This window comes from Xyrauchen texanus, chromosome 37 (assembly GCF_025860055.1).
Source record: "Xyrauchen texanus isolate HMW12.3.18 chromosome 37, RBS_HiC_50CHRs, whole genome shotgun sequence".
NCBI classification, from domain to species: domain Eukaryota; kingdom Metazoa; phylum Chordata; class Actinopteri; order Cypriniformes; family Catostomidae; genus Xyrauchen; species Xyrauchen texanus.
In genome coordinates this window covers 36,857,681-36,885,243 of record NC_068312.1, presented here as the reverse complement: position 1 = coordinate 36,885,243, position 27,563 = coordinate 36,857,681, and the positions used below count along the sequence as shown (strand labels likewise).

At 39.5% G+C, this 27,563-nt stretch overlaps 1 protein-coding gene across 6 annotated transcripts in view; it reads right to left on the bottom strand.

Annotated features, from left to right (window-relative positions):
* mtmr3 (myotubularin related protein 3) overlaps nt 1-27,563 on the bottom strand; it is a 45,634-nt gene that overhangs the window by 9,346 nt on the left and 8,725 nt on the right. For 3 of the 6 annotated variants that reach the window (XM_052108880.1, XM_052108882.1, XM_052108883.1), the window contains exons 3-19: nt 25,268-25,346; nt 20,778-20,867; nt 20,161-20,277; nt 15,175-15,195; nt 14,611-14,693; nt 13,707-13,873; nt 13,455-13,551; nt 13,170-13,283; nt 11,719-11,921; nt 8,367-8,498; nt 7,893-8,004; nt 4,337-4,532; nt 3,493-3,678; nt 3,206-3,376; nt 2,738-2,883; nt 1,081-2,542; nt 221-331 (exon numbers count right to left, since the gene is read on the bottom strand). In XM_052108880.1, the coding sequence (XP_051964840.1) occupies nt 221-331; nt 1,081-2,542; nt 2,738-2,883; nt 3,206-3,376; nt 3,493-3,678; nt 4,337-4,532; nt 7,893-8,004; nt 8,367-8,498; nt 11,719-11,921; nt 13,170-13,283; nt 13,455-13,551; nt 13,707-13,873; nt 14,611-14,693; nt 15,175-15,195; nt 20,161-20,277; nt 20,778-20,867; nt 25,268-25,270 (3,411 nt within the window). In that variant the 5' untranslated portion in view covers nt 25,271-25,346. Of the gene's footprint in view, nt 1-220; nt 332-1,080; nt 2,543-2,737; nt 2,884-3,205; nt 3,377-3,492; nt 3,679-4,336; nt 4,533-7,892; nt 8,005-8,366; nt 8,499-11,718; nt 11,922-13,169; nt 13,284-13,454; nt 13,552-13,706; nt 13,874-14,610; nt 14,694-15,174; nt 15,196-16,593; nt 17,319-20,160; nt 20,278-20,777; nt 20,868-25,267; nt 25,347-27,563 lie in introns of those variants that run through there. The other 3 variants (XM_052108881.1, XM_052108885.1, XM_052108884.1) reach the window with 2 other exon arrangements.

Here is a 27,563-nt window from a genome sequence, read left to right as displayed (position 1 = left end):
TATACTTCAGTTATTTATACAGTAAATTTGTACTGTATAGTTGGCAAAAAGTATGCAAGATTTATGTTGCAAAATTGAGGCAGAAATGCATCATAGCAGTTAGTGTGAAAAGGGTCCACTGTCATATAAATAAACAAGTAAATGACTTGTTTAGAGACAACCTAGTTTTCCTAGTTTTAGGAATTAAATGATTCCATTCTTCAGGTGTGCTCATGTGTACCTCACTGTCCTGTTTGTCCACCTGCTCCCAGCTGGCCTCAGAGAACAGTTCAGTACTGCAGCGCGACAGACTGTTGGGCTCCAGGTTGAAGTCAGAGTCTGTGATTGAGGCCTGACAGGAAGACCAACAAGAAGTGTTAAAACTCAGTTTTATATGCTTGTAAAATAATTGTGTATAATACAATTATTTTGTGATGGCTAAATAAAATACAAAAAAAAAAAAAAAAAAAGTATATCTTTTGACAATCGAAAATCATTAGATGATGAAAAGCCTTTTATAATTAAAGAAATAAGGTTTTACAGTATATGAGAGCATGAAATTCAGATATTATGTTGCATACGGTATGCTAACATGCTAAGAGAAGGGTATGGATTAGGTTGATAATATGTATTTAATTTTAAAAGACATTAACTGAAATATTAGCTGGTTGCATACTACATGAATAAAGAGAGCAAAAAGCTATATTTCAGGATTTCTGATCAGGCGTTTAATAAAAATACCAAAATAGAGTCAATAGAATCATTTATGGGTCTAAGGGACTACACTATCCAATGCAATTAAGATCAAGGAGTTCTCTCACAAGAAAATACAACAGATTTCAACTCGGACCAAATAATGGAGCAACCGTTTGTGTGTTGGATTGTTTTAATCTGAGGTGCTCAATTATGGTCCTAGAGATCTACCTAAATGCAAAGTTTAGTTACTTCAAACTCAAGGGGTTAGGGAAATAAGGATGCGTCAGTAAGAGTAAGTATGCTTAAGCAGGTTTGGACTGAACTCTACAAGAGGGTAGATCTTTAGAACCAGAATTGTGCACCCCTTGCTCTGTGAAGTTATTACAATTCCGTGCTCCTGCTCACCACTTCATCTCTGATGTCTCCGTTGAGTCGCAGCATCCCAGTGGTCTGGTGGCTCTCCAGACGACTCCAGAGCTCCTGTACCTGCCTCTTCAAAGCTTCCACCTCCAGCTGGTGACCTGCCTCGATCTGCCTCAAGCGCTGCTGCACGGCATCAGTGTGTAGGGTCAACCCATCGTCGTCCAGGTGGCTCCTGGACGAGGGGGGCTCCGGAGGGCTGAAGCTCGGCCGGCCAAGAAAACCCAAGTGCAGGCAGCGATGGTGGGAGCAGCTGCCCCGTGCATTGAGAGTCAGCGAGCCACAACTAGCCAGTGACACTTGTCGGCTAAGCATGGACTGTTCCCCGTTTGTGCGGGCCCACTGCGGAGCAGTGGGCTCTGGTTCTGGGGACTCACCATTAAATATTGGGTGGAGGAGGTCAGTAGAGGGTGGAAAGGCACTGAGAGATGGCCGTTTTGGGGTGTCGTTTAAAGTTCTGGGAGTGCCTTGAGGATCAGCTTTTAGACCCTGTTTGAGGCACGATGATTCGGCAAGGGTTTTAAGAGGTGGCGGAATTGAGGGTTCTGAACTCTCAGGTCGGACACCCCAGTCCTCTGTTAGTGTCTCTGTAGAGCTCTCCAAGAGAGAAAGGCGTTTCTCGGCTGGCTCAAGAGACTCAGACCTTGTCTCTGGGAAAAGGGTAGGTCCCTGACCCTGCCGTGATGGTTTCTGTACATCATCGCCATTACTGAGAGTCCTGAGGTCATTGGAAGTTAAATTAAGCATGTTATGAGAGGGGTTGGGATCCTGTATGGTCATCTTCTCAAGTGCATCCATGGCTAGTTCCTCAGAGTCCTGGCTTCCAGAGGTATCCTGGCTGAGAGCAGAGGACTCTTCGGAACTACCATCTTCTGAAGAATGTCCATTGACCTTTCGGTCTCTGAGGTTTTCAGCTTTGCTCTCACGGGCACTTACAGTTAGCTGCATCTCAATATTACCGCTATCGATGTTGCTTTCGACTTCTACTGAATGTGCAATTTTGCAACTCCCGACATTTGTAGCAGAGGTATCATTAGTGAGGTCTGTTTTAGCATCTCTGCGGTTATCTGGTGCGCACTCTTCCTTTGTTGCTTCCTGGAGAATGTTTTCCATCTGGCCCATAGCCACACCCACAGTCAAGGACAGCTCCGCCTCATCAACCCCCTGTATCTTTGGCAACCTGACATCTCCAAGCTCCTCCCTTTCCTCTGTGCAAACATTGGGCAATGTTCCCATAAGCCCCACCCCCATTTGCCCATTGGCTCTCTCCTCTATATCTGGAGATATAGCACCATCAGGCCCATTCCCAATTTTGAGTTCCAGAGACCTGCGGTGGTCCTGCCATTTCTCATTTAAACTGGGGTCACTTGAACGGCGATTCGAAGTCAAGGGGTTTCCGACTTCACAAGCGCTGGGTAGGTTATCAAACGAGCGGGTCTTCGGACGCCTAAGTCAATACAAAACAGAAAAAAAAAAAAACTTTAAATAGCTTGTTAGCTAGTTTCATTTATGAAAACTTTGATGCTAGATAAACATGGACATCCTACAATTAAGGAAAGAGAGCGCCAAAAAAGATGAACTCATTTTAATGTTGTGAAGATATGTCAGGATGTTTCATTAAGGCTGAGTGCAGGAGAATTACCTGTCCAGGGGCTGGTCCTCAGAGTTGGCACCAGGCGCAGGGTAGGGGGCACACGAGTCATCTGAAGGGGTTGTGGGGGAAGAGCTGGGCAGGTAAACTGCCGTCCATAGCATCAGATTGCGTACATGACACACCGGGTGAAGCACCTGGGTAGAAACATATTTATAATTAATGTTAAGCAACTAGTGTTGCAGTGATTTCAGTAAATCAATGAAGTTCATTCTTCTTAACTTTACACAGGTGTCCTAACAGAGTAACCAAAGGTGTAGTTCTGCACATTAATATGACACATTAGTTTGTTCCACTAATATTTGACAACCAGAAAGTGTTTAGATAGTGTGCCTTGAGGGTTCAGCTACATTTTGGTGCTGCTGTACAAACAAACCAATACTGATCTACCACTTGTCATAGGCAGAGTATGAAAAGCATGAAATGATGGACGAGTCAGACTGAAAGCATATGACATACGGTCTCTGAATGTGAGGAGTACAGCATGTTTCTGAAGGAGCGGCTGGCGGCTCTGAGGAGAGACCAAACGGAGCAGGTCCGTTCCTGGATGCGTCTGTCCTCCCTCTCCTTTCCACTGTTACACAGGAACGTTCCAAACAGACATGAATAAGTGTGCTGTACTAACTTCACCTGAACACACAAAACAAAAACAAAAATGGCATGAGTTAATTATTTGCAAAGTTAAAGTACAACCATCAATCAGGTTTAATTTTAAGATAAAAAGGTCTTTGTCCAGTTTTACCCACCAGAAAGGCTTCGTTGAACTCAAAGGAGCAAGGGAACTGCCTCTGGAGTTGGTGCACACAGTCTAACCACTGCAGGAAGACAGGACAGCGCTCGTTCAAGTCCTCTGCATTCTCTCCATGACCACAACGGTCTGCGAACTTGTGACCGAAGTCCAACCATTCGGTCTCAACCAGCACCTGAAAACCCTGAGAGTAGACGAGAGGAGAGTTTAGGATTATATGACATCAGCATGATCGTCAGATCGTTCTCCATAAAGGCTTCATCTTGAGAAAAACTTCAAAGTCAGCGAATCTTCGTTTATATATATATATATATAAATTATTTTTATTGCTGCATGTACAAAAAAAAAAAAAAAAAAGAGATATACGTTTGTCATCGTACCACAACTATCAGTTTATAGTGGCACAGCTTCTTCACGCAGTTGCTTAATAATTCGTGATGTGTGTTACAACAAAATGCCAAAGATGGTAAACAAATTATAGTTTTTTTCTTACAGGTAAACTACTGTAAAGAATCTTCCTGATTAAGTTAGTTAAACTGCTGACATACCTAGCTATCAGAACAAAACACATTTGGTTTAATATGTTTCCTTTGAGAACACATGACTTAATAAAGTGCACAAACACCCCACTGACAGGTTGAGAATCTGTACAATGTACCATGAATATTTCCTGCAATCCATTATCTATGTAAACATGGCCTTGTAAGCATTACAAACGACAGGATTTATGATAAGCCCTTGTGGATTTTCCCAGCATGTGAAATAGCTTACAAATTCTTCTCGTAATAATTCTGAGAACATTTTAATGGTCCACCCCTTCTCTTGAGGATGGTTGCGCTCACCTCAATGGTGCGATAGTATGGGTCAAGCATGACTTTGGCCAGTGCCACTATCTGAGGGGTGCGGTCCCAGCCGTCCGAGCAGTGTACCAGGACGGGCCTGTGGTCACGATCCACTGCGTTCACCACGAGAAGAGATGCCTTCAACAGCAGGGACAGATGCTGCAGCCACTTGGTACTCTCCAGAGCAGACAGCCAGCTTAAGACACAATAAAACCCAGACGTTACACACACAGTCCACTGGACACCATTTACGATTAGTGTACTGAAGTATGCAAAGTATCACGTGGAAAAGATCTATAGGAACAAAATCTGCTTACCATTTGTGTTGTACAGCAATACCTTTAAACTTTGAACTAGTTTTTAAATGATTGGATTTTGAAGTTTAACCAGATATGGTTAGACATCATATTCCACACTTTTGTATAATTTGATTACATTGCTATGAAATGCGTTGGCAATGCATTCTTGTCTGCAATTGGGTTTCTGGACTTTACATTCTCATGTTTGATGTCATAACCATCATGATTCTTAAAAGCCATTTATAAAGTGTAGTTTACATATATAGTCTGAATGGAACTGGGAGGGAGTTGTGAATGTTCGGCCATAATAATAGAAAATGCTCTGTTTTTGTTGGAGGAAAATGCTGTTCTAGTGTGGATGAGTGGCATAAACATAGCAAAATTAACATGCTTTGGAAGAGTATGTCTACAGAGTACACTGAACTTTTTAATAAAAAAAAAAAAAAAGCAAAAGCTGGTTGTCTAATTTGATCACATTAAAAGAATGCTCCATGTTCAACACAAGTTAAGTTCAAGTTCAAGAGAGGCACTTACAATGAAAGCGATTGGGACAATCAGTACATGTTAAAAAACACATTGTTTGGGGGTCTGGGTAGCTCAGCGAGTAAAGACGCTGACTACCACACCTAGAGTCACGAGTCGAATCCAGGGTATGCCGAGTGACCCCCAGACAGGTCTCCCAAGCGACCAAATTGGCCCGGTTGTTAGGGAGGGTAGTCGCATTGGGTAACCTCCTCGTGGTCGCTATAATGTGGTTCTCCCTCTCAGTGGGTCACGTGGGGAGTTGTGCGTGGATGCAGTGGAGAATGGCCTGAAGCCTCCACACACACGCTACGTCTCCGCTGTAATGCACTCAAGCTACGTGATAAGATGTACATATTGATTATCTCGGACGCAGAGGCAACTGGGGTTCATCCTCTGCCACCCAGATTGAGGAGCGTCACTACATCACCATGAGGATTTTAGAACGCATTGGGAATTGGGCATTCCAAATTAGGGAGAAAAAAATAAATAACACCGTTTTAAAAGTATAGCCACCAGATGTAAACAATATACATGTTATGATAACTTTTAGTGTTTACCAGCATTGCATCGTCATGGTAACGAAGTTGTGATGTTAGATATAACTTGTATTTTGTGTCTTTTTTTATATATAAACAAGGGATGTTACATTTTTGTGTTAATTCTGTCAACTGAGCTTAACTTGTATTGATGCCAGTGCATTCCTTTAACATCAAAGAAAGTGCTTTAAGCAGAAACTGTGAAAAGGGCTACAGTTCTTGCCACAAGTGCTGTTGGGTCCCTGTGTATGATCATTGCAAAGCAGTTTTACAAACGCAGCTGATGCAAAGGAAACAGAGGAGACATTCAATTCCTGAGAGGAACAAGACTTTGAAGCCAGTTTTAAAGAACAAGTAATACCTTTCCACAAACATTACAACCTCCTGCAGCAAGACATTTACAGTAAGACTGAATAAAGAGAATCAGATTTCTTTAACTCAACAAATCATGCGTGTTGCCTAGAAATACAGCACTTGGCCAGGGTTACTCACGCTGACTGAACAAAGAAAGAGAGCGAGTGAAAGTTAGAGTGAGAAGAGTCACTTGAAACACTCGCTTTTGACTTTCAAACAAATGGTGGAGTGGAAAAAGTGCAGATGGAAAAGGAAGCAAATTCAAGCCAGAGAGAGAACAGCCAAAGGAAAGAGACAAAAAAAATACTATACAGACAAACTAAATGACTTAAGTAGCAGAGAGCGGTTGAGAGTTTGGGACAAGCACGCTGTTTTTAATTGAAAATCAATTGAAGTGTGCACTCAGAAAGGTGCAGGGCATTATTGTCCTATATGTGCTTGCTTGCCAAAGAAATGTCACTAGCACTTGAATTAAGAACATTACCTATCAGCAAAATGCTTGCTTGCTGCCACAAAGACTGTAGTGGAAAATGAAACCTGGGTCAAATACAACCTCTTTACGGTGTTTAATTCAGTGGTTCTCAATGTTTTTCGCCACCCTTTTTCGCCATTCCCTTTTTCATCCAGTTTGAGAGCTTTGGATGGCTAAAAGGTGTGGGGCTCAAAAATAAGAGTAATTCGAACTAACTGTTTAAGTCATGTTTATTGGAAATCCTGTTTGAAGCAATATTACAGCATAACTATCATGATTGTTGTCCCTTCAAAGTGCCCTTTCAAAGGGTGATTTATCCAGTTTTTAACGCAGGTATAGAGCTGTCCCGCGAGTGATTGAAATAAAACAGTGGCTTATGTCTTACGTGAATGCGAACAGGTGCAACAAATCAGGTACGTGTCAAAATATCAGATCTTTGCAGTGTAAACTCACTAATGCAGCCTAATAGATCTGCCACTGTCTATTATGCTGTTAATATAATAAAACATTACTCAATAATTTATTTTAATTTCAAATGTCAAGAATTTAGAAATTTCACTGGTATAGTGATCAACTAAAATGTATGTATAACACCTTCTGCTCACGAGGCCAAAGGTTCTGCCCAATAGAAATAGGATTTACTCAGCAATAACAAGTTATAGAGCACTCAACCTACTCATTTAAAACAAGTAAGATTGAGGGATGAGGGGATCATGATTGTGGCTGTCAAGCTCCAAAATCACCACAAAACTCTTCCATATCACTCGTGCGCTAATATTTCAATTCTTCTGAAGCCACTGGATAGTGTTGTGTGAGGAACAGACCAAAATTTAAGTGTTAATTTACCTCTTCATCCCTTCGAATTAGGTGTGCATGCGAAAATGCCTGTTTACACCACACTGTAGTGCCAGACAAAATTACTAACAAGGCTTTATTAAAAGAATAATAAATATTACCCACTGATAAACCTTGTATACACAGACTTTTGTGTAATTGCAGCTATGAGCCCAGGTAAGATTGCAATTAAATTACTTCAGGTTTTGTTGAGGAATCTGGGGTGCAGGGCAATCACAAATGGCAAAATGACAACCTTAAAAGAGTCCATCGTTTCAATACTTTGCTAATGGCCTTGTGGATGGGACTTTCATTGCTCATTTTCATTCGCTTATTGTTAGCCTAAAAAAAAAAAAAAAAATTAGGACCAAGACCGATTATTAACTGTGTAATCCAGGTCAAATGGTTGATAAAACAAAAGGATCAAAAGGACGCATGTGTCACCAAAAGGTTCTCGCTTATGTTGCATCACCATCTGAAAGTAAATAAAGATTTCCATTGCTCCATTTGAGTTAGCTGTTCATTGGCAGACTTACTTGGCTGGATCAGGCATCTGCGTGCAGAGGAAGCGTAGAGACTGGAAACTCTTGCGGATGGAATGGATGTTGGCCATGCCCATGAACACAACCTCACAGTTAGGGTAGTACTCTACAGAGACAAACAGGATGATAGACCTTAGAGTAGATCCATATTTGATAAAACATGTACAAAAATGAGGCTGTGAAATATGTCATGAAATTCATTGCAGTACTGCAGTACTGTGGTATATTCTCAGTGTTTCTTAAACTGAATGATCAACAACACACTACACAATATGAAGCAGACTGTCTTTCACAAGTTCATTTTGTTTCATGTCAAATTAAATGTGTGTCCATGCAGCACCAGTATGTATCTTCAGTATGTGACACATAACAAACAAAGCCAGAGAAGTGTCACAGAAAAGAGCTTGATGCAAACACGTACATACACAGATGTTTATCACCATTACAGTGTTTGTTAGGAGAGGGTACCTGGGCATTCGCAGCCTCCTCCTTTGGCTCTGTTGGCCACGGCAGCAGCATAAGATCTGGCGTCTAAAATCAGAAGTTTACGAGGTTGGATGGCCATTGACTCAACCTCTGAGCTGTTAGTCATGGATGAGTCTAGAGACAGAGACAAATAGGGGTGTTTTAGCTTCTACTCCCCAATTCCCAACGTGCTGAAGTCCTCGTGGTGGCGTAGTGACTAGCCTCAATCAGTGTGGCGGAGGACGGATCTCAGTTGCCTCTGTTTCCGAGACAATCCGTGCATCTTATCACGCGGCTTGTAGAGCGCGTTACCACAGAGACATGGCGCATGTGGAGGCTTCACGCTATTCTACGCACAACTCACCACGCGCCCCACCGAGAGCGACAACCACATTATAGCAACCACGAGGAGGTTACCACGTTTACTTTACTCACTGAGCTACCCAGGCCCCCGACAAACAGGGGTGTTAAAGGAATGTTCTGGGTTCAATAAAAGTAAAAGCATAATCAACAGCATTTGTGGCATAATGCTGATTCCCATATCAATTACGATACATTTTTATTTCTTTAAAAGATACAAAAATGGAGGTTACAGAGAAGCACTTACAATGGAAGTGAATGTGGCCCATTTTTGGAGTGTTTAAAGGCACAAATGAGAGGCTAATAATGAATTCTTCTGTTAAAACTCAAATAATACATGAGTCATTATAGGGTTTGTTGACATTGCATCGTCATGGCAATGACGTTGTAAAATTAGCTGTAACTACACAGAAATGGACTGCACTTATATAGCATAGGGATGGACAATAATTCAATATCAATATGTAATCGCAATATAATTTCTCAATAACGGTGATATGATTTTGAAATATTTCGATAAGCTACATTACAGCCGTCAGTTCATTGTATTCAAGTAGAGCAGAATTAGCAGAACACAATTGGCTACATGAGTGACATGGCGATTTTTGAAAGGGACACAAATAACAGAGACAAATTTGTACATCTATAGGATGCATGTACACCGAAGACCTATTTCACCACGCGGTCATATTATAATTATCTTGCATCCTCCATAATATTTTAGGTTTCGCCGGGAACAGAGGGGTCTCTTACTTAGATATACAACTGGAGCCATCCCACGGATCTGCCACGTAACATCATATGGAGCAAAACCAAAAAGAATGGTAGATCTACAATATTAGACTAATATCAGTTCACAAACAAGCTAGGTAACACTATATAATCGCTAACGTTGCAGACTCATGAAAAAAATACATTGGTTATCAGAATTTGTCATGAAAATTATCACTTCAGCCGATGCTTAAAGTGAATAAAATAACCTTGCCACTGCCAGCCTACTTGCTGGAGTTCCACAACTAACGAAGCAATTCGAACTCCACCGGACTTGTGTGTAGGTGACGTAAAGGGGGAAAGCCGGCAGTGGACCAAACCACTGTGGTGCAAGGGAGGGGGGGGACCCAAAATGTTTCTGAACTTAAAACTCATTATTTGTCCCATTTGTATTGTCTTACTACTTGGTTATTTTAAGTGTAAGTGTGTGTATGTGTGTGTAATATATATATCATATTTTTTTACAATACACAGTGTTTTTTAATGCCCCAGCAAGTGTTTGTAGTAAATCTTTTTTTTTTTTTTAATCCTGTTTTCTGCAGCAACTCTGAGCACTTTAATATTATTTATCCTAGCTGAAGAACCTTTCTTTCAATCTATAAAAGATAATAAACATATGTTGTAGTTTCAAGTTAAAAATATTAATATTGACAAAGGTGAGAGTTTTATGTTTATTTGACATTTCCCTACGATTAGCGGCCGACCCGCTCTTCCACCTGAGCCACAGCCGCCCTTAAAGGTTCGAAATGGTTAGTAAGTGATTTTAATCACACTAAAATCACGTTAACACACATTGTTTACGTCTTGTGGCTATATTTTAGAAACAGTGAGTATTTTAACATTCAAACATTGGCCCCATTCACTTCCTCACTGTAACCCAGCTTTATGCTTTTTTAAAGAAAAGGAAATGTTTTTTTTTTTTGTGGAAATTAATATTATGCCACAAATGCGGTCGATTGAGCTTGACTAGTATTAAACCTGGAACATTCCTTTAAATCAAAATTACAAGCTATACAAGCAAAATTACACTATAGCTTTGTGTGGCTTATTTCTTTAATTATATTGTAACAACAGCTGCGATATGATGAAAGACTCAATTGTTCAATAGATCATTTAATATTAAACTTTTCTTTTGCAAAGATATAGTTCATTAGTCCAACGGTAGTCTGTTTATAGTTGCCAAGCAACGATCAAAAGCTCCTTCTCCACCATCTTGCTGAACAGTTCTCATAGCAAAATAGTGCCATTCCGATCTGGGTAGGTTGGCTATATTACGCTTTCTTTTTCCACTGTTATGCGGTGAAATCAGGAGAATGCACGTAACAGATCCGTATTTTGGTGACGGCATGAGAGGTAAACATTGGAGCGAGCGCAGATCCCAATGGATGACGATCGCATATTCCAGTTTTTATTTCTGATTTTACTCCGCTAACAAACCGCAAAGACACAAATAGACCATGACGCAAATACTACGGAGAATAAAAGAGAAAAAGGAGCAAAGTTTTCCACAATTTGCAGAGAACTTGTGTTATCTGCCAGATATGAACATGCAGAAAAGTATAAAGTTCCCAGACTAGTTAAAAGGATATTTATTGACAAAATAGTATACAAGTATTACATGAAAATGGTATTTGAGAGTATATTGATGTATTTTGAATTTAAATGAGCTAATAATCTACTTCCCTGACAAAAAAGGCATGTAGAATAATAATTGTAGTCTACACTAGTTAAACCATCATAATAAAATCATGAATACACACGAAACGAGTCGCCACATACTAAAGCCACTCAACCAGTATGGTCGAGTACGGTTAGCTAATCGTGCAGAGAATTCCAGACTGAGGGCGGTTTATAATCGTGCCGTGCAGAAACATGCTCAAGTGGAAATGCTACTGTAACCGTTTCGTGCTCAGAACCGTTCGGCCTGATGGTGGAAATGTGGCTAAAGATTATATATGACTGATGTGTTTTCAACTGCAGTGTGGTCCTACATGTGCGAGTTTCAGATGTTATCAGCTTCGAACACGGCTCATCCGATCAGATTTTAAAGCCGGAACTGTATGTTTTAGAATTTGTATTTGGGTATGTTCCTATAAAAGTAGTAGTGCCATGGTTTTAAATGGACAAAGTCTATCAAAAAGAAATCAAGATTGTTCAATAAGAATGGTGAAAATCACTACTATCTCTCCCTCACAAAGCCACACACACATTCTCTCTTACTGACCAAAGTCGGCATCAGAGAGGTCAGCTCCGTTAGTGTACTCCTGGGAGAGCGAGCAGTTGGAGACGCCTTTACAGGAGTTGCTGTCCACAGCACAGGCTCTGGCGATGGACTGCACCAGGTGCTCATCGTCAGCATTCCTCCAGCCCCACCAGCTGACCTCAGGCTGACCACAGCGAGCGATCACGGCCCCTGTGCTCTGGTGCCTGTCGGAAGAGTTAGTGAAGTAGAGGTTAAAGATCTAGACCAGTAACCTTAAAGGTCATGGGATCAAACTCCAGGAGGAAAGATTTATAAACTTGAGTTGCAAAGTTTCCCCTGACATCAATACTTCAGACTGCGGATAATATTAGAAATGACTCTGAATTAACACATCCAACATTAATAAATAGCCAAAACAGGGGGGCTTTACAAATACAGCATACCAATAGAAGAAACCATGGTACACAAGGAAATTTGAGGAATCTCTGTTCCAAACCCTCACTGTCTACATAGGCAGTTATCTTCTAAGGCAGCATCCAAACTGAAATGTTACGTCACCAATATGTGCCTGATTTGAACAAATCTGCTCAGGCAGCAACTCCTTTTAAAGCCACTCGAGTATAATAGACTAACGCCAATGTCTTTCTAGCAAGTAAGTCCACGGTCGGACATCTTTTGAACACTCTCTGGAGGCTATTTCCAGTCATGCCAGTGCAGCTCCTATCTATTTGAAATGGGGAAACTCGAAACAGCCGGTCAAGATTACGATCAAAGAACTTATTTCAAATCAGCAATAAAATCTGATAATATTGTTTTACCTAATAGTACGCTAAAACACACAATTTTCCCAGCGTGTATTGCTAATGAGTGTTAGAGTTGATTTACAAGCCATGTACCTAAAAGTTGACTGGCTCTTTTACCTGTAAGTGTGACTTCCTTTCTACATCCTTTGACCTTTGGTCACTAGAGCTTCTTTGTTGGGAATTCCAATTTCTACTATTCATTTAAATAGAAGTGGCCGGTCTCTGCTAAATAATCTCTGCTAACGCTCCGTCAATTCCAGTTTGATATTAGCATATGCTAAGCTAATGCAGCTTGATACTCTAATATGCACAAATCATATTGAACAGTGCCATTTTAGTTAGATGGAACTATTTCTATAAGTACCTTTCAGCACTGAATAAAATGTATAATCAACATTTTTATGTCATCCTCTATCGGATGACATTTTTAACTATGCTCAATGCAATGCATTCTGGATTGCTTAATCTGTGAAGGATTCATGTAAAACGGTGTTTGATTCTTGCCAAAACAAGGTACCATATAAATTAGCATAAATTGACTGCCTACTATTTGAATCAGCTTTTGTATTGGCAGCACGCCCATGATATATAAAAATGTTACTTACATCTGCAACTAATAGAGTATAATGAATTTGACTGATATGACCTGAACCCAAGTGTCTGACTGACCTGTAAACCACTGTCGGAAACCTCTTCCAGGAACGGAAGGCCGCAACATTCTCCAGCTCCTTATCAGTAATCCATGCTGGCACCAGCAGCAGCTGAGGGTAGCTGGAACACAGCCTGGCAGAGCCAGGGGTCAAGCAGAGAACACCTTGATCAGAGCAGGGCATCCAATCTCTCATCAGACCCACAGAGCAGGACAGGGTTGTGTCCAGGACGTGATGAGTTGTGGCATTTAAACATAGATCTTGTGTCAGGTGTGTGTTTGTCAGAAAAAAAAAAAAACCTCACTTGTACTTGTTGTTGATTTCAGTGACTCTCCAGGCGTTCTGAGTGTCAAAACCCATCCGTTCCACCTCGTTATGGAAACGTGAGACCACGTGTTCACCTAATAGATGGAAGCCATAGTGACACAGGAGAGAAAAAGAAGATGTGAGACTACAATGTCTTTTACATGATGGTCAGATTGTCTCATCATGTCTAAGTGGGCCAGAATAAGTTGTAACATAGACCAGACTTGATGGTTTTGAGGACAGTCAATACCTGGCCTGCACAAATCTCCATGCTGTTCCTTCTCTCCCATATAAAGGTCCACACACCATGCATGAAAAGCAAAGGAGAAGAGCTCCTCTATCTGAGACGGAGGACGGACCACAGCACTTAGTCTCTTCAACCACTCCTGACACTGCTCAAATGAGGAAAACTGACACCTGTCAAAATACACACACACACACACACACACACACACACACACACACACATCACCGCATCAGAGAAAGACTGACAGAGATCATCACGTACAGATGGACAGGCAGATAGCTTTATAGTCTGAATCAGTTTAGAATGTTGGAGTTGCCTAGCCATTTGAGATGTTTAACTTCCTCCAAAGCACGTTAAAACAGACAATTCTTGCTAGGATTTAAAGATGATTTTATAATATTTGAGGAGATTTTTTCCCCAGAAACAGGATTGTTTTAATTTTTCAAAAGCATGAAAAAAAAACCTACAGATGGAAACCAACATACAGAGGTAGGCAGACGGATGGACACACGTCCAAACAGACAGATAGGTAGATGGTAGACAGACAGCCAGACACAGACAGACAGAAGGCCAGACACAGACAGATTGATATACAGTAAGACAGGTAGATGGCAAGATAGGGAGATATTAACTGAGGCCAGACAGACAGAAAGACGAATTGACAGAAGGCCAGACAGATAGACGGACAAACCGCTGTATGGACATACAGACAGGTAGACAAAAAGATGGACAGTCACAGATGGACAGACGGGTAGATGGTCAGACAGACAGATAGCTAGATAGATGAGACAGTCAGCCGGAAGGACATGCAGGTAGATGGCCAGAGTGACAAACAGACAGTAGATAGAAAAACGGATGGACAGACAGACAGACGGATGGACTGACAGGCAGACAGATAATCTCTCACCTGACGACTTTGCAGTCTTTGCAGGTGATGTACAGTTGGAAAATGTCCCGACATTCTACACTTTCAATTAACTGCAGTGGAACCTGAGGGGGAGACAGAAACACAGTGAGTGAGAAAGAGTGGACAGACACTTTGCTGTGTTGAGTAGTGTTATCAAACCACACAGTGCCTCTAAAACCAGACAACTGCATGAACCTAAACAATGGTAATGATTAAATCCACCTGCTTCAAACCATCACACTGACAATTTTAGACCTGGGATTACAGTTTACAAACAATTTGTTAGTGATTAATGTCGGGGGCTTATTTATAAACAAACAAATTCTTTGTTCTGCAGCTCAAGTAATAAACAGTAAGCTTGAACTAGGACATGCCAATGAGCGTCAATCATTTGTGTGGACAGCTTTGCAACGGTGCGGTTAAAAACACCGTTCCTCTTTAAGCTACGGATATTGCGTGATCACACGTTGACCAAGCTCAGGCAAGGCACAACAAACGATCTCACAAATAGTGCAAACTGCAGCTCGCAACAGCATGCACACACACCGGTCTGTGGCTACTTACTGACACCTCACACGAACAACTCTGTTCGCAAAGACAAAGAGAAGGAAAAGATTTGTCTGAATCACAAGGTGGACGTCTAGTGTACAGTGCAGTTTTTGGCTCAGTTGTGACAAACATTTCTGGGCTGTGGTTTAATTTCACCACACTAATCAGACCAAACCAACATTCCATGAGAACTTGTAAAACAATTATGATCTTATATGGTTGGTGTTACTATATGGTTGATAGGGTGTTCTGGGTGGTTATTTACTTGCCCTAGTAAAAAAAAAAAAAATCCATGTCTGATCTCTTAGAAAAGCAACAAAACACCTCTTCTAAAATTAGGAAACAGCTGTTCTATGTTTATTTATTTCATCATGGAACTAGGGCTGCACGATTATGACAAATATCACAATTGCCGATTATTTCCTTCGATATTGTAAATTGCGATTATTAATTTACATTAAAATACTTATTATGTAACATACTAAAATACAGCGTTTCCTGTTTATTTAATTCAAATCGCAACCCTTGCGGTTTCATAATCGCACAACGTCAATTTGCGATTTCGATTTTATTTCAATTAATTGTTCAGTTGTAATTGCATTGCATTTCAAGTTTTGTAGTAATCATAAAATAATTAATGAAATAGGTTTTCAAATTTAATTTAATATACAGTATAGTTAGGAACAATTATTGGATTGCATATATGCTTCTAAAAAGTCATTAAAAATATCATTTAAAAGTCTCTGTAAACATTGCTTTTGCAAGATCTGCATTTAATTTATATTTGCTCTGTCGAATCTGAAACTATGTCATTATTTGGCAACAGGTTGCAGCAAATGCAATAACAATTGCATTCATTTCCAAATAATTTTTAATTATTCCCAAACAAACTGGAGCTTTGAGTGCTAAAAGTTTAACAGTAAAAACCCCCAAGTATAAGCCAATGCAATCGTGATGCTTGCCTTAGAACACTCCAATAATTAGTCTAGTAGTAGTGGCTGAAATACATACAGCTGTTGAGGCCACCACTTGTTTTGCATTTTTCTAAATTGTGGTGAAAACTGACCCATGATTAAACGTGACAGCTTTATGACATTTTAACCGTAAGGATGTACATTATCTTAAACTCCTTCCTCTTTTCCATTTCAGGTCCCTCTCTCATAAAGATGCAAACAGTATGGTTTGCCTTACGACACCTTTAATTTGTCACTTGCAAGCCTGTGGTACCACTAGCACTGCTATGCAAGAGTTTCAACACACTCGCACACTCTTTGACACTATTGCACAGGACGTAATGCACCATTTATGAAACAAAATTGTGAAACAGTATGTAATATGGTAAATTGTCTGCACTTATATAGCGCCTTTTTAACCTTAACGGTATTCAAAGCGCTTTACACAGTGTCCCGCTCACTCACTCACACACACACTTACTCTGGTGAATAAGTGACTGTCAAAGATCTCATCTGATGAATTCGCTTGTGCGAGCAGTGAACCAAATCACCCACGAGTCACAAACAAACCCATCTGCCTGATTTGCATATTCATGAACAGAAGTGGACAGTTTAATAAGTAACAAACTGGGTTCAACTCAAGTTAAGCTCTATAAAACAGCATCTGTGGCATCCTGTCAATTCCTACAGAAAATAATTGACTTGTAATTTACAACTCAATAATGCACTTACAATGAGAGCCTATGGGGCAAGTGTGCAACATCACAAATAAACCTTTAAAATACGCAGCGATCAAACTTTGAAACAGTGTGACAGAATCTCCAGCCCTGAATGGGCAAAATTATTTACAATCTTTCAATTAATGTCATTACCAGCTTAAAATTATAAAATAATTATTCCTGGTTGCTTTTGATTGGTATCCTAAGTTAGAATAGCAGAAATGCAGAACCAAGAGTTTATCTCCCAAGAAAAGTAGTCACACCTCAAAAAGCCTAATCCCTCTTGCCCCATAGACTTCAACTGAAATTATTTTCTGGTACGCCACAGATGTTGTCGATAGATCTTAAGTTGAATATAACACGTAATATTCCTCCAAGGGGCTATTGCGGTCTGTTCCAACAGAAGTTCAGGGAACAGGCAGTTCTGTGTGCTCCACTGGCAAGTGCAGGAGTTTCTGGATTGTGCCCGATGGTCTTAAAGGAGTATAGAAGAGCTGATTATTAGAACGTAACCAGAACCTTAATATAGAGCAATGTTGAAAGTTAGAAAGCTGTTGGGCGATCCCAATCGAAAAGCCACTGCAACCACGGCAACATGCTTCGGGAAGACACAGTGAAAGCAAAGAGCTAATAAAGATAGACCTGTTCGATAAACAAACACACATACAGGGTGATGGCAGCCACTGGTCACTGTCAGAGTGCCTGTTGTAACTGTAGCTTGCTGTCCCCAAATACCCTCCACATAATCTGTGACCTCTAAATTTAGCATCCATCATACAGTACAGCATACACCCACTAAGGCAAAAGGGACTATCCAGTTCTACTCAAAGCTGGTTGCTGTTGGACCCCGTGGTTTCTGTGGTACAGAAAACATGAACTGAATCATGGAATCCAGTCACAAAAATGGAATTAACTATAAAATTGGATTACATTGGAATAAAAATGTATGTTAAACTGCAAAAGGCTGCCATTTGATTCAATAAATATACTGTATACTGCAAATATATTTCAAATATATTCCATGTGCAGCACGCTTTAAAATAAATGTGTGAAGTTGGCCGCTCATACACTGAAAACAGATCATCACCACACATGCTCTGTGCATAGTTTATGCACTAAATTTATGTAAAGCGTGCAGCACATGCAGACTATACATTGAATTAAATTACCTTCCAACAGGACAATGACAGTAAGCTTAGTGAATAAGGGTCGACCGATATATCGCAGAGGCAGATAAATCAGCCTATATTCATTTTTTTTTTTTTTTTTTTTAAAATCGCATTGGCCGATAAATTTTCCTGTTTGGCCGATTTATTTCTTGAGGGTGCTAAGAATTGCCTGCTTGCATGGGAAGCGACTGAGACATGTAAACGGCCAGTCGCGGTTTGTATTGTTGTTACGTGCCATCATGTTACTACAATAGATCGGTGTGAAATACGGTCTCATTTAAATGGTCCGCTTATCAGAGCCGCGAAAAACACGTTTGCGCTCATAATGTTAAAGTGATCGGCTGTTTTATTTTCCCTCTCTCTCCTCAACAGCTGAACTGGTTGAAGTGTAACTTTTAACTGTCTTGTCTAATGATAAAAAGGTAAATATCAATAAAACTAATCATATCCTGCCTGCAAATATGCACGCATCACGTTTAAACAGATGTAATAAACCAACCTCACACAACTTCAGCAGATACAGCATCCTGTGGAAGCTCATAAAAGCGTGTATTCTAAATTTAAAGGCAAATATCAAAACAAACTATTGTATAACATCTACAAATGATATCTCGTTTAAACAGATGTAATTTCCAAACTTACGAAAATCCAGCATTTTCTTTCCATCGAGCGCTCCTCTAATATCTTCCTCTGAAGTGTGTATTCTATCAGCCTGAATCAAAACTTCAAGACCAGTATGAGAAGTTCCTCTGATTCACAAATCATGATGTTCAGTCCGTGACAATCAAAGCAGGCAATCCAGGCCGTTTAAACGGTCAGGAGATTGCTGCTCACGCTGGATCCGCACGAGCGCAACTTCAGAGTAAAAGCGCTTCACGTGCACTTGGAGTAAATTTCATAGACAAAAGTAACTAGTATTGAAAACATTGAATTTGGATGATATATTGTCTTTGTGTCTTTCATATAGCTTACAAAATGTATTTCAGTTACAAGTATGTTTTTGTGGCATCACATCCTGAATTAAACCTATTCATGGCTACATACAGAGAAATTGCTTAATAAACGTCACCATTTCAAGCCTTCATACCACAAAAAAAAACAAACTACACAACTGAAAATACATTGTGTAAGCAATATGAAAAGACAATATATCATCCAGTAAATAATCTAAGTCCTTTGATAATGATATGGGTCAAATTTCTTGGAAAATGATGCAAGTCGCGCTAGAGCTGCATAATTTTTAGCAGCCTCCGGAGTTGTAGCTGGACGATGTGACACGTGGTGAGCAGCAGTGCATGTCCATTTATAGAAAGTAATAGTTTTTAATTTTAGAACAGGTCATGTCTGTAACTTCGACGACATGACCCCTGTAATGACCCCGTTTACGCTTAAGCTCACACTTTGTTAACAAATTGTGATGAGAAATATGAATGCAGAGACGAACAGTATAGTGCAAAGAGCAGCCCTACTGTATTTATATATCTGAAAAAAATGCAGATAAAGATTGATGATCATCTGGGAAATGTTCTGAATATCGATGCTTGAACAAGGCATCGATCCCAAGCCTAGTATGTGATTTATTCACACATATAAAAATGGCTTAGATCAGAATTGAAAACTGTAGATTAAATTGATTTTCAAAACATCCTCACAAAAAAAACAAAAAGATCAGTCACATGCCAATGCATAACTGGACCACATTCTGTGTGCGATGTGTGGTATGAATGTAGCTTGAATGCATAAAGTCAGATGGACTTTTGAAAACCAGCTGAATTAGAAACAGAACAAGGGGAGAAAAGGCTGTTTAGTTTAGTTTGATTTTGTTTAGCTGCAGAAGAACGTATATGTTTGGTGAACTGAGCACTTTCAGCTACTTTGAGAAGTAAATTGTGCATTACATTCTGTCATCATCTCAGCCAAGTTGCTTTCAGCATATTTTACAAAGCACAAAGAGCTCACACATATGTGTTCAGCAAACTTTGGCAACAACAGCTCTGAAAAAGTTTGTTTTCCTGACTCGTATCCTTAGCTACCAACTGAACTCGATACAAAAACACAATTTCTTGTTCAACTACCAGTAGATATATTAGCAAATGTGTGTGCAAAAACAGTAAATATAATCAAATGCATTGATCTAAAAATCATTGATCACAGACTCACATTAACAACCGACTCTTTGAACTTGATGTGCAGGCGGTAACTGGACATTGCGATGACGGCATCCTCCGCCCGGCCCACGTACTCAGTAAATTCTCCATGCAGCTCTGGGAAGGGCACCTACAACAGCATTATCTTATCAGACAGATACACCCATGCACATACACAAAACATTTACACCTTAAACCATTAAATTATTTGCAGATACTATGAGATGCTTTTAAAAAAATATGGAGACATTTATAATATCTGACACTGGAGACAAACAGATAAATACTCTTATGTCGTCCTATAAGGGGTGCTGAGAACTAAGGCTCCGTTTCAAAACTTTGTAAGGTCCTCCACTGTCCATGTAGGAATCTACCTATGCAGGACCTAATCTGGTATGAGCGCAATGACATTGGTCATTCATAGGGTTTCTATATTTGGATCAATTTGCAGGGATGCCCCAACTACAATGATTTACCTTTGATGTCTACAGATATTCCCTAGGAAGGCACCTCACTAGGTTTCTGAACAGAACCCAGGGTTCCCCACAATGGACAGAAACAAATAATATTTGTATTAAACTTCAGCTCAAGCAGGGCATACTGAAGATGGATGTCTTGATCCTTTCTTACCTGCAAATCATCTCCCTCTAGGACAGGGGGTTTCCGAGGGAAGATCTGATTGGCCTGGATGCATTCCAGACTCTGCTGCCCCTCCTCCTCCTGCCAAACACAACACGCATTACACATGATCACTGATACACACGCATGATCTACTAATACCTGATGCAAATTTCCTCACAGCAAACTCTACACTAACAACCACAATCAGCTCACAAAACCGGTCAAGAACATCATATTTCACCCCAAAAATCTACAGAACGAAATACATTATATTTCTGGTTACAGTGGTGCCGTGACCCAGATGGAATTGAGGTTGGGGGGGGGGGGGGTGAGTGTAACGGTAGACAGCTGGTACGTGATAGTTGTGCTGTATGTGTAAACCTCACTCCCCTGGCCTCAAGAGACGCATTCGCAACTGAACTGTACCTGGTCTTGCTCTGCCTGTTCAGAGCGAGATTCGAACCGGTGTCAGCAGGCATGGGAGGCGGGCACTAACGAGGAGGCTAAAGGCTACAACCTGTAGCCCCAGTCACTAGTGCTTCAAGGCAAAGGAGTGAGGTTTACACATTCCACACACCTATCACTTACCAGCCGGCTTGCATGATATGAAAGCACATTTATCTCACATTTTTACAAAAATTTTAAATATACCATTTAAATTGTGTTTCAAGTTTGATATACTTAAATACTTACATAAGCATTTCTCCAAAATAATAGTATTCATTTGTTTGCTTAACAGTCATGAAAATAATGCAACACTATAATCTTAATGCACATAAGAGGGTTTATTTTCTTTAATATAATGTTTATTTCCTTTTCAAGGTGAAGTGTAACCTGGACAGGTTTTCATGAGCTACACCTCAATTTACAGTCTGCTGCTACAACAGAAGTTTTTGACAGCCCGTTTATCAAAAACTAAACATATGACATCATTAGTTGTTTGTACCAAGTTATTTGCCAGCTTTTATCACTCCCAGGGGACAAAAGCTAAACTGTTATAGCAATACAACATCGTTCATGCCTAAACCAGTGATTAAATCTATGCTAAACTGAATACAGAGCGGTCACAGCATTTCCTAAAGCAATGCCATTTTTGGCTCCGTTTCAGGATGGCAAAATTGTAATGGCGAAGGAAGATTTTTCCATGACTTCCTGCTCAGAGGTCACTATTCTTGTACCTGGATACAGTATTCAGATTTAACATACAAGCGCCTCAGGGAACTTGGTTATGGTGAATCAACAGAGTATGGCTAAATGAACTCTTTATAACAAAGAATATATCCATATCCTTTTTAAAGTTCTTCTACCTCATTTATTCTCTCATCTACAGAATGTTTATAAAAACATCTATTATTTAATAACATTCTGTTTACAGTCTACATTTCAGCACGCTTGCACTGAATAGAATGGCAATGACTTAATTTAAATACTCATAGAATAATATGTAAATTTTTATTCAGAAATTTAATGAATTTGCCCTTTAGATGCCACACTTGTGATGGAATTTACCATAATAAAAAATGTGTTTACTTCCAAGCAGCTTGACTACATTGAATGCAGTGTCTAACTTTTTCGGTATGGTAAGATCCTATTAGAGTTCTGCTATTAACATGTTCTGGGTGAAAAGATTTGGGACCTGTCTAGACTAAGAGCTCCGGTGTGATCGACATATGTCATTCCATTAATTTCTGTACGCAGGAGTGAGAGGCTATGGCCCGGCGGTAGCCTTGAACGTTCACATTGGCAAAGAATGTTTGGACTCCGGTTTCACAAACGGCAGAGACTCTGTGAGAGAGGGCAGAGGTGACGCCATGTTGACTAGCTCACATAGGAGTCTTCAGGATGAAACGATCTGGTTGTATTATAAAACAGTGGTCAGCCCGTCTAAGACAGGTGTGTATGGGATGAGATCTGCATAGATGAGTTATGGCTACATACACAAACCAGGTGCCCCAGTAATGAAATCTGCAATCCATATTGAATGGTGAGCAATTTAATGTCACTGCAATCAGTCTCAAGATATATAGGCTGGAATAATGTCTATATGTAGGATAAAATACAGTTTAATAGGGCTGAGTGTTGGCAACTACCTATTGCGATGCATCCCGACATGTGACAAAAGTTCTCGAGACCCAGCGTTTCAGCAAGAGATAGTGAATCTCTAGGATTAGTTCCCTTAAAGGGTTCGTGAAATGCCTCCATGTGTGAATGCCAGCATGGTGTTGCACAGTCTAAAGCACGGTGAAACATGACACTCACACATAGGTGCACTGAGGCACAGATCGCCAGAAACATCTCCAAACGGTCAAAAATTTCCAGCTAGTGCTTGGTTACATGCACAAGCAATTATAAATAGTGCAGATGTGCGCAAGAACAGGAAGATGCAGAACAGCTGAATGAAACCGAATGGCATCTCCATTTATGAGATGTAACTGTCTTTCAGAAGCAGCACAATAAAAAAATAATAATAATAATAATTCGAAATAGTGCAGATGGGTCCCCTTTTGGTGTTCAGGAGTAGTTGGTCAACATGGTATGCGTCCCTCCTTCTCAGTTTACGATACAACTGAACGCCAGTGGGCGGGGCCAAGGGTGCAATGACGCATATTCTGGGGCATGGAAATATGACCGAGCAATACCTTGTGACATCGCAAACAAACAGTTTTCAAAATTAGACGTTTCAACTATAAATGCTTTTTTTAGACTGTTTAAGTTCTGAAATGTACAGAATGTTTTATAGTGTACAGTTACCTCTTATTTGTCTAAATATAATACAATTTCATGACCCCTTTAACAATTGATCCGGCTGATATATCAGTAATTTGGGCACCAAATATAATGCAAATCGCATGCATAAAAATATCATACAAACAGTGTGCTTATGTTTATAACGACAACGCCCACACCACATGACCAGGCCGTTTGCGCAAGGCCCAATATGTGAAAAGATAGAGACCATCTATAAAACTGTGAGGTAACAGATAACAGACATGTGTTCACGTGTGTGTGTTTGCTGTTTCAGCATGCCTGTCTGTGTGTAGCGCTGACACTGGGCATCAGTACAGCTCAGTGAACACACTAGAGGGGCTGGGCAAAGGGCAGTCTATTGTGGGCATGGGCACTGAACCAGACAGTAAATTACAGGGGACAGACCAACAGAATAACAAACAAACAAACAAAAATACACATAACTCATTAGGAATGTGTAAACAAACCCATTCATCAGCATTCACACAATGACTGGAGGCAGTCTATAAAGTGTCAGCATAAACTAACATCCTTTAACAAGAGAATGAGGCAAGAAAGTACATAAACAATAAATCATATTATGCATAAAGACAATGAAGCTTATTTAAAAGAAATTGTTTGTAAAAAAAAAAATAAAACCATTACAGAAATGAGATTCAAATTACTATACACAATGTTTTTTTATTTAAATATGCATGAATTAAAACCAGTGCAACCACTGCATTTAATTAATGCCTTTAAAATAATGTGGGGGGAACGTGCTAAATAGTTCTAAAAATAGGCTTTTTTTTTTTTTTTTAAAGCTAAATATAATTTCTAATATTTTTCTTTTGATTTTGGGATGAAATATGACCTGGACTTATGACGAGTTTCACAGAAATATGATTAAACACAACATCTGAAAAATAATTCAATTAGTTTATAAACATAAACACAATAAGCAATTCTTCTGCAAAGGTTGCCAAGCAACTTCAAAAATGCATTAACACATTAAAGATGCATTAAAGGAATATCTATAGATAATAGAAGTTAAGCTCAAATCGACAGCATTTGTGGCATTATGTTGATTACCACAAAATTATTTTGATTTGAAGTTACAGTGAGGCACTTACAATGGAAGTGAAAGGGACAATTTTTGGAGGGTTTAAATGCACAAATCTATAGATATAAACAAAGCAATTATATTCATTCTTCTGCTAAACTGGTGCGATCTTGTGGCTTTTGAAACGTTAACAGATTGGCCCAATTCACTTCCATTGTAAATGCCTAGCTGTTACACAGGTTTTTTTTTTTTTTTTACAAAAGAGTGATTAGTCAAAATGTGTTTTTAGATGATCAACATTGCCACAAATGCTGTCTATTGAGCTTAACTTGTACTAAACCAAGAACATCACATTAATATAGAAATCATTTCATGTGTGGCCACAAGTGCACATGTATTGTCTATTTTAGAACAGCTTCAAACTTTGCTCATTCAATCAGATTTTACAGCTGGAACTATCCATTTCACAATGAGCCACACACACCCACATTCTCTCTTTCTCTCCCTCTGTCATCTATTCACTCTGTTATTTAAAGAGAGAATTGATTCCTGCTGAGACAGCAATTCAGACGGAACTTGACACTGTCTGAGCGGCACTAATTTCAGCTGATTAAAATCCTGACAAATCAATGGGCAGTTTTCGATTCAGCGTTTGAACCACAGTCTGGTAATAAAGCACAAGGAGATATTTGTGGTGGTGTTTGTTTACCATAGCCCCGATGAAGGGGTGTAGGTGCAATACTGGCGTGTCTTCTATGATTAGTTCACACCTTTTCAATGACTTCCGCCTGTATGAAACAAAACAAAAAACAGAAGAGAACAGTGTTTAGCGAAGGATCGCTTAGGAATTGCCAACATTTGCCCTTTCATTGAAAGAATATATATAGTGCTGTCAGTGATTAAAATATTTAATTGTGATTTATCACATGATTTTTAATAATTAATCGTGCTTGGTGCATATTTTGAAAGTGTTGAAATTTTACACTTTATATACTTCTCTCAAAATGCATCTAGTTCATTTTTAGAAAAGAAATGCACTATAATAGCACCAATTCAATAACATTAAATTGGTTAACCTCCCACTAAGAAACTTTTAAAGAACTAGTGCCTATGGCTGGGCGATAAAACGATATTAAGATTTATCACGATAAAAAAAAACCTCCACGATATCGATGATAAGCTTTTGAGTAATTTTCTGTATTTAGCCTGTGTTCTACATCTAGACATACAACTACTAAAAACACTAGTAGTTTGGCTTTCTTGTCTTAGGTTTCCACTGGTGCATGCGCAATATTTTCATAGACGGTCCCTCAGACATCACTGCATTGGCTGTGTCTGGGCCCCCAATGCAGTTTTGTAAAGACTATTTAGGATTTTGTTTTCTATTCTTTTTTGGAAATTCCAAAAAAATTTGCAATGTGAAAACGTGATTGAATATTGTGATAAATATCGATATCGAATTATATGAAAAATAATATTTCATATTGCAATATCGACCAGCCCTAGAATACGTCAAGAATTGCTTCAGCCTCAAAGCAATTCAATCTTCATTTTATCAGACCAGAGAATCTGGTTTCTCACAGTCTGAGATTCCTTTAGTTGCACTTTGTGTCTTGCACGGCGGAGAGGCGTCCATCTGGCCACTCTGCCATAAAGCCCAGATCAGTGAAGTGTTGCAGTGATGGTTGTCCTTCTGCAAGTTTCTCCCATCTTAACACATGATCTCTGGAGCTCAACCGGAGTGATCATCAGGTTCTTGGTCATCTCTCTGACCAAGCCATTCATCCCCGATTGCTCAAGTTTGGCCGGGCGGCCAGCTCTAGGATAGCTCCTGGTTGTTCCAAACTTCCATTTAAGAATTAGAGACCCTACCACCCCTTATGTTCACTAGTTCGAATCCCAGGGCATTCTGAGTGATATATCTCCACAGTAACACACTCAACAAGCCACGTGATAAGATGCGATATAAATTTGCTAAGTTATAAAAAAAAATGTTTTTGCCATTATCTTTGTCATTATGGGGGTATGTAGTGTAGATTGAATTTAAAGCATTTTAACATAAGGCTGCAACATAACAGAATGTGAAAAAATTAAGGGGTATGAATACTTTCTGAATGCAACATGGGTAAATATAGCTTTTTAACATTTTTTACTGTTGTTCCTGGTACATACAATTAAAAATGCTTAAATAGCATTCTTCCTTGTTCAAAACAGAGAGGAAAACACGCTTTGATTATTTTTATCACACAAAGGGTTTTACTGAATCTACTTGGCAACAATGGATGCTTGGTTGAAATTATGATGGGAACATACTTTTAAGCCTTCTAAGAGCAAAAACATGAATATTGAGATATACAGTACCTAAATATATTTTGCATTTTGATGACATATAGACTATTTCAAGGATTTAATCTAAGTAATTAGAACGCTACTGACCCTGAAGCATTTCCAGTATGATTACAAAATCCTTTAACTAAGGCTCGGAGTTAACATTTTCCTCAAAGAACATCAAACGTTCACCTGAAGGGACTTATCCAGACATGTTGATATAGAGCGCCTACATGAGAGAGGCGGTGAAATTGTATTGTAGTTTACATGCTCACAAATCTTTCTGCTGAGGAAATATCAGAAATATTGGATTGCGCCTATTAAAAATCAATGAAGCTGTTTGTGTGACCAGCGGATAAGGTAAGGGTTACTTTTTTAATTATAAAAACACTTGTCACTTATTGCTACTCTGCGAACTTAGCAATTCAATATTGCAGATATTGTGGACTTTTGTAGGATAAAATGCATGCTATGTTCCTCATTTGTAAATAATTTTGGAAAAAAGCATCTGCTAAATGACTAAATGTAATAGTAAATGATTTGCGCATCTTCATTCAAAATAATGGGAGCATAGTTTACCTCTCAAACTTACAAATGGTTGCCATAAATTTTGTTCACCTACCAGATATAAGATGTGTGCTACAATTGTTAGTACTGCACGTTTACAGTTGTGTAGC